Here is a 13,509-nt window from a genome sequence, read left to right as displayed (position 1 = left end):
GCCGTTTCCAAGACCAGAAACTGGTCTCCAGAAGCACAGCGGGTTAACTAACACTTGCTGATCTTATTGATAACGCCTGATGGTCAACTTCAATAGCTGGTGAAACAAAAGCCATTGCGTAATGGTTTAAATTTTTGCTCTGTCATGTGGAAACAGTACCCAGGCTGACTAATATCTTCCCAGTATTAAAACATGAAAATCTGCATTCGTCACTCACTCAGGTAAAACCCCCGCAAACTCTACCTTTGGGGAAGGTGTTGGGTGCTCCCTTGCCCCCACGAAAGATGACCTAAAACTGACACTCCCCTAAAAGGCCGCAGTATCAGAAATATCGCCCAGCCAACGACAGAGCAGACAGCTTGCACTCAAGGGCCAACTGGGGGAAGCACGCGGTTACACAAGACACAGATCCCTTCGGCCTGTCTGGGCAAAGACCAGCGTATCCCTGACAAGAACAGAGAATGATGCCCGCCCCGCAACCTCCCACATCGTCTGGTCTCAGGAGCCACAGAATTTGCTGTTGCCAGCCACCTTCGCTCACCCCGACCCAGCAACCTTGATACAGGCCGGTGTGACCCCAGCAGTACAGTTTCCAAGCACTACTGTAAAATTATTGTCGCCAGCTCCACGACAAGAGGTTAGACAGTGCTAGGTTTAAGACCACACCCAGGGCAGCACAAATCCTGGCAGGTGGTGCAGGCAGCCCCACCATGGTCCCAGATGTCAAAGGGCCAAGACTAGAAGAAAGAGAAGGCGGTGCCCAGGGCCAGGGCAGGAGGCTGGGGGAGTGGGATTGGGGGTGGAGGAGCACCTGGGTTAACCTGCTTGGTTTCAGGTTGAAAGTGCCCAAGGCAGTCAGCACAGCCTCCCCTCCAGCATGGCTGCCCCCTCTTCATCCTCCTCCACTAAGGCCTGAAAAGGGTAAGTGGGAGGGGGTAGGGCTACCCAGTAATAATGCAATGCTAACACCACCATAGCAGCAGCTGCCATTGACTAAGGGCTAGAGATGCACATTCTCTTTATACCCGAGACCTCAGTAAAGCAGAGCACTCTATTATCACAGTTTGCACACAAAAGACGGGCTCCTAGAGACAGAACAGGAAGCTGGGGTCAGACGGCTCTCAAGGGGCAGAGCCAAGACTCAGACGCATGAGCAAGCACATCCCCTGGACCCCGGACGGCGTTACAGCCACTTCCGCGAGAGCGACACCAGAAAAGAAAAAAATGGGAGCAAACGACATGCTAAGAGACAAAAAGGAAGGATTAAAGAAAGAAAGGAGGGTAAATGAGCTAGCTAAAAAACAGCTCCATTAGCCAAGTAGGAAGAAAGGGAAAGTGGGGGAAGATGTCAAGAATAGTTGGCACCTGTTTTCTATCCTTAAAGGAAGCTTGGCCGGAAGACCAGACAATGCCACTGGCCCATGGCTCCTGCCCTCAAAATCTGAGGCCACCTCCTCGTCTAAAAACAGCCTATTAGGTATGAGGTATCTTTGACCAATGTATTGGTGTATTCCCACCCACCTACCCTTTACAAAACAGTTAGGCCACGTCTTCTTCCAGTCAGAAGGGGCCACCAGAGGCCCAGGAATTAGGAGGAGAGGGAGGGGGGAGGAAGGCAATGACCACCATTTATGGGGCCCTTACTGTCCGCCAAGGGCTGCATCAAATGCTTTACAGGGAACATATCATTTATCTTCAATAATACCAAGAGTGGGGTACTAATATAGCTCGGGGCTTAGAACCTCAGAGAGGTCAAGCATCTTGCCCCAAGTCTCCCAGCAGGGTCTAATGGACCCATACTCTTAAGCACCCTCAGGAAATGGCTCAATCTGTACTAAAAGGGGTTTACATTCTATCTCCTTTGCCTCAAACGAGACCAAGACAGGATGATTCCCTGGGCCTGGTGTCCTGAGGGCTGTTGAGAAAATGAGGTCTCCAAAAAACCAATGAAGACCTCAGGGCTGCAGATAATCTTCAGACATCTAAAAGTTCCCAGGCAGACAAGGGTGAACCAAGTTGCCCGACTGCATTGTTATGGCGCATAATTGAGACATATTTGAACAGCTAATGGAGCCTAGCAACTAAAAGGTAAAAGACTTTCTGTGCTGGGCTAATCGTGAGACAAGGTCACAATGTATCCAAAGATAATAACTATTATTAAGAGACCCTGGCAGTCCCGCTAAAAGTTGGTCCTAAAAGCTTTTAAGAGACAGAAGTGGCTGGCACACCCCCACTCCGTGGTTGACCAAAACATATTTCTAGACGAAGGGAGATTTGCAAACCAGGATGAGCCTCAACCAAGACCTCCAATTTTAATGCTGGCCACAGCTCAGCAATAACTCAAGGATGAATCTTATCACAACCATCCGTGTGACCAAAATGATTTCACAGAACGTTTCCAGTCCACAGCCTCTTTTTTCCTGAGAAAATGCATCTCCCTCTTCCCCATTCTGACCAAAAGGCCGCTGAAAGCAAAACTCTCTAAAAACAGAAAAAGATTGGTTAAGATTTTTCACAAATGATGTTTTTTCTTTATATTTCTCCAAGTTCTTGCAATTTTTTTTTTTTTTTACAAAGAACTACAAATGCAACTGTTCAATATTAAATAACTTGTTAGAAGTTAATTTCGAAGACATGCTGAGCTGATGGCTTTCCTTTGGGGACTGAAATCTCAGGTGAGGGCTTGAGTCATAGTCTGCCACATACTCACTAGCTGATCTGGGCGTGCCTCAGTTTCCTTGTCTGTATAGTGGGGGTTACCACAATAACTACCGCTCCAGGTTGCGATGAGGTTTCATTTAGCTATTACTGAGAAACATTTATCCCAATGCCTGGTACTATAGGTGCTTGATATATATTCACTTTTTTTTTTTTTTTTTTTGCGGTACGTGGGCCTCTCACTGCTGTGGCCTCTCCCGTCGCGGAGCACAGGCTCCGGACGCGCAGGCTCAGCGGCCATGGCTCATGGGCCCAGCTGCTCCGCGGCATGTGGGATCTTCCCGGACCGGGGCACGAACCCGTGTCCCCTGCATCGGCAGGCGGACTCTCAACCACTGTGCCACCAGGGAAGCCCTATATTCACTATTATTAACAAAACTATTACTGTGATCATAGTGACTCTCAGTGGCTTCCTTTTATAAATTCATATTTCTAAGCCTCACATGTCAACCCGGAAAAGGCCTTGTTCTCTACCAGCTGACGTAAATCATAGATGTTCTAAGTCGAGAATGACTGTGAAGTGCTGAGTTCTTTAAATTCAGCATCACTGTCCCAAAAAACGAGGTGTTCTACTGGGATCCCAGACCCGGTTGTCCACTTCACATAATTCCCATTTCTTTATAAGCTGCGAAGGACTATGATTTTGCATTTTTTGAAAGCAAATATATTGCAAACAAGTCAAAGTACCAGCCTTATTCTTCAAACCATCTATGCTAGAGGCTGTTTATTTATTTGATAAGTTATTTATTATATTCCTACTAAGAGCCAAGCTCAGAGCCCCAGAGGTAAACAAGAGATACAGCGCCTGCTCTTGGAGCAGTCGTGACCAAGTGGGAGAACAACACAGGCAAGTCAGGAGATCAATACAGTTTAGTAAGCCATGAAATGGAATGGCACTGGGGGAGGGGGGAGCTGTGGGTGTCCAGGAGAGGGTCTCACGCCCTCCAACCTTGGGTGTGACTCCCCACGCCTGTCAAACAAAAGTGCCAAGAAAAAGGGACAATTATGGCGAGAGATGCGCGCCCCACAGGAAGCGTAACGTGACACCTAGATCATTTCCTGTAAAGGACTCCCCAGCAGGAGAGGCATTCCCCAGGTGCCAGCTTGCCTCTTTTAGTGGAGATGAGGAATGTGACAAGCCATTGCCCAGGTGCTTGCAAGCCAGGATCCACCAAGGCTCCTTCTCCCAGAACACTTTCTGGGTTCTGCCCCCCGGATGGCTTGGGAGCTGCACTGAGGGGCTCCCGGTCCCACAAGCAGCATACCCTCGGCCTTCCAGCCTCTGCCCCTTCTGACAAGGAATCTTATAAACAGAACCCAGACCTCTGTTCAATTAACAGAACTGCCAAGTCACAAAGGCCTTGTAGGGCCTGAGCCCCAAGGCCTCAGCACCTGAGGTTCCCTAGGATGGCAGGGCCTGGTCCGCCACCTCTGGCCTGCTTTACCCCACCAAGGGAACAATAGCTTTGTTCTTGAGCAAGAAGCACCAGGCTGAGCCATGCTCCCAGCAGGCTGCAGAAGGCCAAATAATTCTTGTTTCCCCGGAATATCTGATAAAGCACTTCAGGGAGGTGCACACAAGCAGTGCAGTACCAGCATGATAAGAACTTGATTATTTTCTTGGGGGGTGCAGGGGAGATTGGAGGAATCTGATGTTAGCCACTGAGAATCCTTTCATCCCCCAGGCTATGCGGGAGGCCTGCCGCTGCCTGGGTCACAAGCAGCACGAGGCAGAAAGCAACACCACTCCTGTTTGTCAGAGGAAAGCTGACTGCTGCCTGCCTCTTCTAATCTCAAAATCTTAATTTATGGGACGCAGCGAATTTACACTGTCTCTGCCACAATCCCCACCCATTTCCCTGTAGCTCGAAAGCCAAAATTCCACAGTGTTCCAAATAATCCAACCTCTTTGGTTGCCTGTATATCTGAACGGAAATTCCAGAAAAGTTGTCTGGCATGGCAAAAGCTGACCAGCCTTATGAAAATACCCAGAAAGGTGACCCATTTAGTCAAAAGAGCTTTCAGATCTCCATGAGAAAAGGAATTCATGCCAGCATAAAGGGCCTTCAGAGAGGGAGAACAGGAGTGTTGTGTTAACGCCCAGACCTTTCAACAAGCCAGCCCTGCAATTTCTGGGGAGGCTGAGCACCGAGACGGCCGGCCAGACCAGCTTGCTCTCTCAGGAGCTGCGCTGAAGGAGAAGCCCTTGGGGATACAAGTGCAGCCCTAGAGCACACAGCTCGGTGCCGCGGTGCACAGCAACGGACCTGCCCACAAGTCTCCCTGAACATGAGTGGGAGCCGCTGGCTTGGACTGGAAGCAGGCAGCCATTTGTAACAGGGCTGCCAGACTGATAAAAGTCGAGTGCCAGCCGGGAAAGAAAGCTTCTGCTCAGCGGCAAGCACAACCCAACACACCCTCCTGCCGGTTAATGTTTACAGGTAGCAGAAGGAAACGATGTGGGGTGGGGTCACTGCTGACTGAGCACAGCTGTGCCAATGTCGACTGTCACCAAGGATCTCCCAGCATAGCTGGACCTCAACAAACTCCACCCATCCACACCCATAAGTGGTGGGCACTGCAAACCCCACAGGACTGCAGCCAGGAGGCACCTCCTCACCTCTGGCTTCCAGGCCTCTCAAAGAAAGCCCTGCCTGGCTCCCCAAAGCAGACCTTCAGCTGGTCCCTGCTGTCCAGACCTGCAGTGAAATCACTGCCCCTGGAAACCAAACAGAGGCAGGGAAGGAACAAGAGAGCTGTCTCCAGAACTGCGAAGAAGACCCCCATTAAAGCTCTATGATACCGGAAACAGTGAAGCAAATCGGCCCGCAAAAGTTTTGTTTTGTAGAAGGAAATTTCAGTTTCACATTAATCAAGTTCAAATGATTAGTTTCAAGCAAAATAAAAATGAACAGGACTAAAGCAGTAGAAAATCTCTCACTACAATATATCTATTTTACTTTACAAGTGTGAAACCCAACTTTAACATTAAAAATAAAATTTTTAAAGGCACTGTACCGTTTAATGCAGGCAAGCATCATGCCTGGCACGTGAAGTGAGGCATATTTGAGCCTCAGTTTTCTCACCTATAAAATGGAAATAGAGGGCTTCCCTGGTGGCGCAGTGGTTGCAAGTCCACCTGCCGATGCAGGGGACACGGGTTCGTGGCCCGGGCCAGGAAGATCCCACATGCCGCGGAGCGGCTGGGTCCGTAAGCCATGGCCGCTGAGCCTGCGCATCCGGAGCCTGTGCTCCGCAACAGGAGAGGCCACAACAGTGAGAGGCCCGCATACCGCAGAAAAAAAACAAAAACAAAAACAGTAAAATGGAAGTAGATATAAAGCCACTCATTTTGCAGGGTTCATAATAAGGATTGGAAGTAATAAAGGTATGGCACTCAGGACAATGCTTAGCACACAGTAGGCATGGGGAAACGCTGGATACTATTGAATATGTTAGAGGATGCGTGTGCACACACTGCCATTTGGTACACAAATGGCATCATCGTGTACATTCTTGGTACCAAGGATAGCCAAGGAATATGCAGAGGAGCACAGGTGTCCTCCTTGCCAAGCTGTCCACCTGTGCCAGGTTTTGATGATGGGGGAAAGGAGGAAGTCAACACTGTCAAAATAAACTCTCTTCCTACAACACAGACTCAATTTCCCAAGAAAAGTAGCTAGGCACCTTATAAAAGTAGCTAGGCCACTTTTCAAGCCCAAAAAGAAGAAAGTACTGCTGTTTACCATCCAATAACCTGAGTCAATCTGGTGATTATCGAACATGTTTAATGAAGAACTACATTTACAACAGTAATGTAAAATGGCTTCTACTAGAACACCATGAAAGGCAGTTTTAATCTTTTTTAAGAGCAGGAAATAGCATGCATTTAGATGGAAATGGCTCATTCCACTGGATTTATTCATTTGGTTCAACTTGTTGGGGGAAGGGGTTATAATTTTAGATCTACCTCTTTAACAGAGGACAATTAAAGATGAAACCTAAATGCAGAATAATAACAATGTGGAAAAAAAGAAAATGTAGACATGCAGGCCCTCATAGGGCCTCCACATAGTGTATATGTACCCCAAGGGTGCACAAGATAATCCCTCGGAGCACAGGAAGAACTTCTGTTTGGACTTGTTATCTAAAAAGAAACTAAGCTCTACTGCAGTAACATTTAATATACAGACTGACGGGTAGCATATGTATACAGCTTATAAACGTACATGTATGAGGACAGGGCTCAATTTTTTTCTTGGCAGGAATGACTTGAGCAACAGTGGAGAGATCCCCAGATTAGATGATCCATTTCAGCTGGGTTCACCTACCTTACCCCCAAGCCCCCTCAAGGAAGATGCCTGATTGGCAGCCTCCAGCCTCAAAAGGCCCTTTGTGAGTCAGCCCCTGCCTACCTCTCCACCACCCCTCCAACCTCCACCTGACACACTCTTCTACTCCTGTGCTCGCCTGACTAACTGTCTGCTCACCTGCCTTATTCTAGTAAAGCTTTAAGTCTCAGCTTAACAGCCCCTTCCTCCAGGAAGCCCTCCAGACAGCCCAGTTCAGCCTGAGGGAAGGTGCTCTTCCTCCCCAGAGGGCTTGTCATTTCAATCCTTGCTACTCACAGGGTGGTCCACAAACAGCAACTAGGAGCTCCCTGGAAGAGCAGAATCCAGGCTTCACTCCCCCTAATCTAGTGAATCAGACCGACATTTTTACCAGACCAACATTTTAAAGTTCCCAGATGATTCATGTGTGCCTGAAGGTTTGAGAAGGACACTCCCTGGTGACTTGTCTCTCCTCTGTGTTCAGCAGTGTGTAAGGCAAGCCGGGGACATGACTCGCATTATTCCTGTGGCCCTAGCACTGAGCCTGGCTCAGAGTTTATCTTTCATTTTCTTGTTGAATGAGGAAAGAAAGAAAAAAAGGATCTTGGGGGTCACCTTCATTAGAGGTTCCAAGCTGGGGGAAGGGAATAGCTAACACACCATACGACAGTGTCAGGACTGGCCAGAGGATAGATGGAAGACAGAGTCCATTATACTAATAATGACAACACCAGCATTACGCTGTAACTTAAACAAATCAAATATAATGCTCTCAGCAACGCTAAGATAGGAACTATTATTCTCCTCCATTTTACAGATGGGGAAACTGAGGGTCAGAAAGGTTAATGCACTGGATCAGAGTTGCACAGCTGTTAGGGGGCAGAGTGGGGATTAGAATCCTGGCAGTCTAGCTTCAGGCTATACTAGCTTCAGGCATGTGCTGACCCGAAGGCTGCTTATAGAGAAAGCAGGATGACGAGGTACCCTGGCCACACAGCCACTACAAGCAGGGCCCAAAGGTTCCGAACCTGAGCATCCGCTGCCCAAGGAGCAAGGCAGCCATCCTTAACTAACCCATGACACGGCCTCACAGCACAGAACGAGGACCCTCCTCCCCGGGTGGAGGGTGAAGGGGGAGTGCCCAGGAGACATAGTTTGGCTCCAAATCAAAGCTCTCCTTCAGCACAGACTCTCCAAGAATGAAGGCAGCTGCTGACTGGCATGCTGGCCCCACCGGTGCTGGAGGAGCCTGCAGAGGCCCAGCTGCCATCTGGAAATGATTTGGCCCAGAGATTCCTGAACGGGTGGGAGGCTGGAATGACCAGCCGCTCCGAGCTCCCATCCACCTCTCAGAAACAAAGCTGGTGTGAATGGGCCCTGGAGGCAGCCACAACATAACCAGGGGTCACCCCCTTCCAAAGAGGGGACAGCCTCTGGGCAGTCCATAACCCTATTACAGCAACAGGAATCAACATTTGCCAACCAAGCTGGTCTCCCCCGTGTGGTGCCGATTTTAAATGTCCTTTCAGCGTGCAAACCCTCCAGCGTGACTTTTGAGACTATTACTGGACAGCACCTTACTTATTTAACAAACACACAGCACCAACTATGTGCCACGAACTGTTCAGAGCACTTTAAAAAATGTTAGCTTGTTTAGTTTTTATAACAACTTTTAAAGGAGGTAGTTATTATCCCCATTTAAGTTATAAGGAGACCAGTGCACAGAAATTTCTTAATAGCTACTTCGAGGCAAGTAGGATTTGAACCAAGAATCAGAGCTCTTAATTAGCTCACACCAATGTGTTACTTTGTTCCAAATGGCCCAGAACTTGTTAATTCTGACAAAGCACGCTACTTTGCTACCTTTCAAGCATTCTCTGGATATGAACTACATTGCCTGAAAGACACACTGGCATTTGCTAAGTAGTTACAGAAAAGAGCAGAATTTAGGATTATTTGTGCATTATTTTGGTCGGGGTGGGACACAAGGAAGGAAAACAGGGTGAGTGGTTGGGTGACCCACCACCCTGGAAACTCCACCCAGTGACCCGAGGTCTTGGGAACATACACCCCGCCCGCTCTGCGGTGCTGGCCTGGCACAGGTACCTTAAGCAAACATCAGGGTCGGACCACATCCTTTAAAAAGGAAAGAATTCCTTTTCGTAAAGGATCAAGCCAAAACACACCACCCAAACTTCTAGCCTGCCTTGATTGTCATTCTTGGGCTGGGAGACCCCTTCTTCTCCAAGTTGGCTGTGCTGCAGAAAGGCTTTTGGAAAAACAAGTAAATAAACCTGCCAGCTCCTGGCAGACAACTAGAATTAAAATATGCTGAGGCCTCACTATGAACTGCCCAGGATATAAGAAGGAACTTTAACTTGGGGATGGAGCCTAGGATGGGCCCACCTTACAAGGAATCACAAACGTGAACAGCCAGGGCTGTCTTTCAGGGAGTTGTAGGCAGAAAAGCCACAGTGCTCTGGCGACGTTTGACCACCTCATGTCACACAGCTGGCGCCTATAACCCAACTCTAATGATTCCCACAATGAAATACTGCTGGGAGTTATCCAGAGTATACAAAACCCTGTATTAGTTCAAAGATATCTTCCCAGATTATGGAAGTGAAATGCTATCCTGTGAGTAGCAGGAAATCTCAAAAAAAACAGACCAAAAAAACCAGTGAAGACAAGGCGGCCATTCCCCCAGCAAATTCACCTCAACACAAGATGCAATATGCAACCTGAGTCTGCGCACCTCCCGACACGACACTCGTCTCACGGGCCCTCATCACAGTTCAGAGGACCAACCTCATCCCTCACCTAAGGCCTTGCTTTGTTCGAGGCCAGACGCTCAACGTGTGGATGTCCAGCCACAACCCCAACACCCCAGACTTGCAAAACTTGGTGTTAACATGAGCTTTCTGAGGCGGGAAACTGGTTGTATTTTACTCATTTCTGACACTGAAAGGTAGGTCAGTTAAGGCTCAATTTCAACAACTCGGCAGACCTGGTTTACCAGCTGGGTGACCTCCACAAGTGACTTCCCTCCCGTATCCCCAACTTTAAATGTACGTACTAACACTAACAACCAGCGCAGTAATAACAACAAACATTTTCTAAGCACTTGGCCAGGACTGGGGCAAGCCCTTAACCCTCCCAGGGACTTGCTAAAAGCAGATCATCATATAACAAGGAAACCAGAACTCAAGGATTCAAGGTGGTGATCAATGGGGTGGGTGATGAACAGAACACGCTTAACACCGAGTGGGTGCCCCCAAATTGGAGCACGTGTCACTGTCAGCACAAGGTAACACAGCGTAGGCAGTGAAAGCTTGAACTGAAGTCCACGCTGGATGTGAATTTTTTCTGAAGGGCCTTTACCCAGCATAGCCTCAGGAGCAGAGGGAAGAGGCCTCAGGCATTACCTGCTCAGGAGTCCTGGCACTTGGCAAGTTTCCCTCCAGCCTCCAGAGGCTGGAAAACCTGTTTGTTGTAAGGTCCTTCTGGAGAACACTTAGGCAGCCAATGACGGGAGTCATAAATGTGGTCACAACCTTTGACCCATGAATGCCACCCTGGAGAATATGATCCAAGAAGTTATTTAAAAGGAAAAAATAAAATAAAATGATGTAAATCATGGTGGGAAGAGGTCCATAGGCCACAACCAGGGAAGGGGAGGCGAACCCTGGCACGTCAGGACGATGGAAGACGCTAGGGCCTGGTTGGGTTCAGGAATGAAAAGCATGAGGATCAAGGAGGAAAAGTAAGGGACCAGAAAAAGTCTAGAATGAGACCCCCAGTTTCGGGGCACTGATGGGGAGCCATGCTGGAGGCAGCTGCAGCCTCCATAAACAGTTGCTAAATTAGGCAGTCCAGGGTTTTCTGGTGCTGTGGTTTGGGTTTTGTTTGTTTTGTTTTGCTTTTTAAAGAGATTTCATGTCATGTTTGGATACTCCTGCTTTACTTTAAGTTTCTTTGTTCAGTTAATTAAATAAATATACAGTTTTAAAGCAAAGAAAAGATCCGAGTTGAGCCCAGCCAGCCCTTGAGATTCCTCCGAGGGAAAGCTGGTTTCTGCAAAGGAAAGAATTCCAACAGAAATCTGAGGTTCTCCTTCCCTCGTTACACGAGATGGGCCCACAAAATAAGACAGCGTGCCACCCGGCTTCCCTCTGCAGAGAAGCTGCCCTCGTTGGGGAGGCTGACTGGGCCGTGGCAGCTGCCTGGACCCAGGAAGCAGCCCTACCTGCCAGGACAGGTGTGGGGGAGGACGGGAGAGAGGACGGAGGAGGCTCAGCCTAAAGGGAACCCGTCCTAGGCAGGAGAAAGTCCCAGCAGCCACACCCATGGCCCTTTCTTCCTGTCAGGGGGTCACTCTAAGGCCTGGTTTCCTCAGGAACAGACCTGAGACCCAGCCCTTGCTCCTCCCTGGCAAGAGGCTCACCTAGCAGAACACACACACACAACATAGGTGCACACACATTCTCTGCACACTTACATGCTCTGCACACACACTCTACACACTCGCACACTACACACCCCCTGCCCCTCCCATCACGGCCTCCACCCTCAGAAGCCTGTGACCTTTCCCGAAGCCCTCAACCAGCCCAGGTCATAGTGGGACCTCACTCTCATTCTTCCTCCCCAGTTCCAGGGGGAGAGGAACCCGACACCAACTCCCTCCCTCCTCTCAGGAAGATCTTGGTGTGGGGAGGGCGGGGAGAGGAAGGCAAAGTCTCCTTTAATTGTCACCCACTTCCTTCAATTCTCCGCTAGACCCTCGCTAGCTTGGGCAAGCCCATTAACCCTCTGGACCTCCTTGTCTGTAAAATGGGTCTAATGACGCCCCAGCTCGCAGCATGTGTAAGGACCGAAATAAGGCTGTTGGAAGCCTGTTAGAAGGCTGCGCACTAGCTGGAACTCCCTACAAGGCGGCAGTTACTGTGACCACCACCATCTCTAAATTATACCTTCAGCGGCGGAGCAGCCGCGGCGCAGAGCCAGAGCTGAGCTGGGAGCAGAGGGAGCGAGGAAGACACACCCCCCCGAGGCTCCCCTTCCCACCTCGGGGCCCCCACGCCTTTCGGCGACGGCGAGGTCCCCATCTCCACCTGGCGGGAGGGCCCCAAGTTCAGAGAACAGTCCCTCCCCAGGCCTCCCTACCTGGCCTCCGAGCCAACGCCCATTCCGCGGCCGCCGAGCGCAGCGGCCTGGGCGCAGCTGGGCGAGCACTCCGGGGAGCGTCTGACTAGGGCCCCAGCCCCAGGGACGGCGGACCAGAGGTCTCCAATCCCCCAGCTCCCGCAGAGGCACCCCAGGTGCAGAGAAGTGCCACAGCTCCACTTCTCCCCGTGCGGCCCCAGCCCGAACCTTCAACCCACCGCCCCCCAGAGACGCACTGCCGGGGCGCACGGCGCGGAACTCTCACACGACAGCAGCACCCCAGGGGATGGCTCCCAGGAGGGGGCCTAGGGTCCCTTTGTCCTCATCCCTCGGGGACGACGTCCCCCGGCCTCGGAGCCCACACTCAGCCCGCGGCTGCTGGGCGCCGTGGGGTCGCGCGACAGGGAGCTTCAGCCCCCGCGGGGTCGCACGCGCGGGGGCGCGAGGTGTACATCGCCGGCGCCTGGCCCAGCCAGGGCACTCACCGATGGACACGAGCTTGATGTTCTCACGGTCCAGGAACTCGAGCGCCACGGACACGTTCTCGAGCTGCATCTGGCGGAAGGTGGGCCGCTGGTGGTACTTGCGGTACATGTGCTTTTGGCTGAGCACCTCCAGAAGCGCGATGAGCCGCAGCCCGTCGCTCAGGTCGGTCTGCAGGTTCCCTATGCGTTTGTTCACGCACTTGAGGTGCTCGTTGCACCAACGCGTGAACGTGTTCTGCTGGATCTTCTTCCACGGCGCGTCCTCCGCCAGGTCCTTCTCAGTCACCGGCATCCTGGCGGCGGAGAGAGCAATATGCACAGCGAGCTGCCGGGGACAGGCGTAGGGAGGCCCAGGGGCCGGGGAAGCGAAAAACCGAAGCGGAGCGGGAGCGGGAGCGGGGCTCGAACTCGGTGCTTCCGAAGCCGCGGCCGGGGCTGCTCTGCGCTCGCCTGCCCGTGGCCGCGCGAGGCGTCTGGCCCCGCGCCTGCGCATTGAGCCGACCCGCCCCTGAAGCCCCGCCCCGTCCCAACCCTCTGGCGGGAGTTCCCCGGCCACGCTCTCCCCCTGCCGCTCAAAGAGGGCACTGCGTCCCGCGAACTGCAAGACGTCCCGGGACGCCGCGCTCTGTGCTCACAGCCTCCGCTAAAGGAAGCTAGGCGGGAGACCCGCCAGGAGAGGGTCACCCGGACCCAGAGTGAGGGGACGTGCAGAGGTAGGAACCTGGACAGAATGGGCAGGGACGGCCGTCTGGTTCACGCGGGAGGGGTTGGCGGGGAGGGGTATTTCATCCACCTACAGGTTCAGTAAGGTT

General features: G+C 51.2%; 1 protein-coding gene across 3 annotated transcripts in view; it reads right to left on the bottom strand.

Annotated features, from left to right (window-relative positions):
* Positions 1–13,240, bottom strand: part of FLNB (filamin B) — a 139,697-nt gene extending 126,457 nt beyond the window's left edge. The window contains exon 1 of one of the 3 annotated variants that reach the window (XM_079933631.1): positions 12,698–13,240. In XM_079933631.1, coding sequence (XP_079789757.1) covers positions 12,698–13,190 — 493 coding nt within the window. In that variant the 5' untranslated portion in view covers positions 13,191–13,240. The remainder of the gene's footprint in view (positions 1–12,697) is intronic. The other 2 variants (XM_079933629.1, XM_079933630.1) reach the window with 2 other exon arrangements.
* Between the last annotated feature and the right edge of the window lie 269 nt (positions 13,241–13,509).

This window comes from Stenella coeruleoalba (assembly GCF_951394435.1).
Source record: "Stenella coeruleoalba genome assembly, chromosome: 10".
Classification (NCBI taxonomy): domain Eukaryota; kingdom Metazoa; phylum Chordata; class Mammalia; order Artiodactyla; family Delphinidae; genus Stenella; species Stenella coeruleoalba.
The sequence above is the reverse complement of the archived record's forward strand: the minus strand, read 5'-3'. Positions and strand labels throughout refer to the sequence as shown.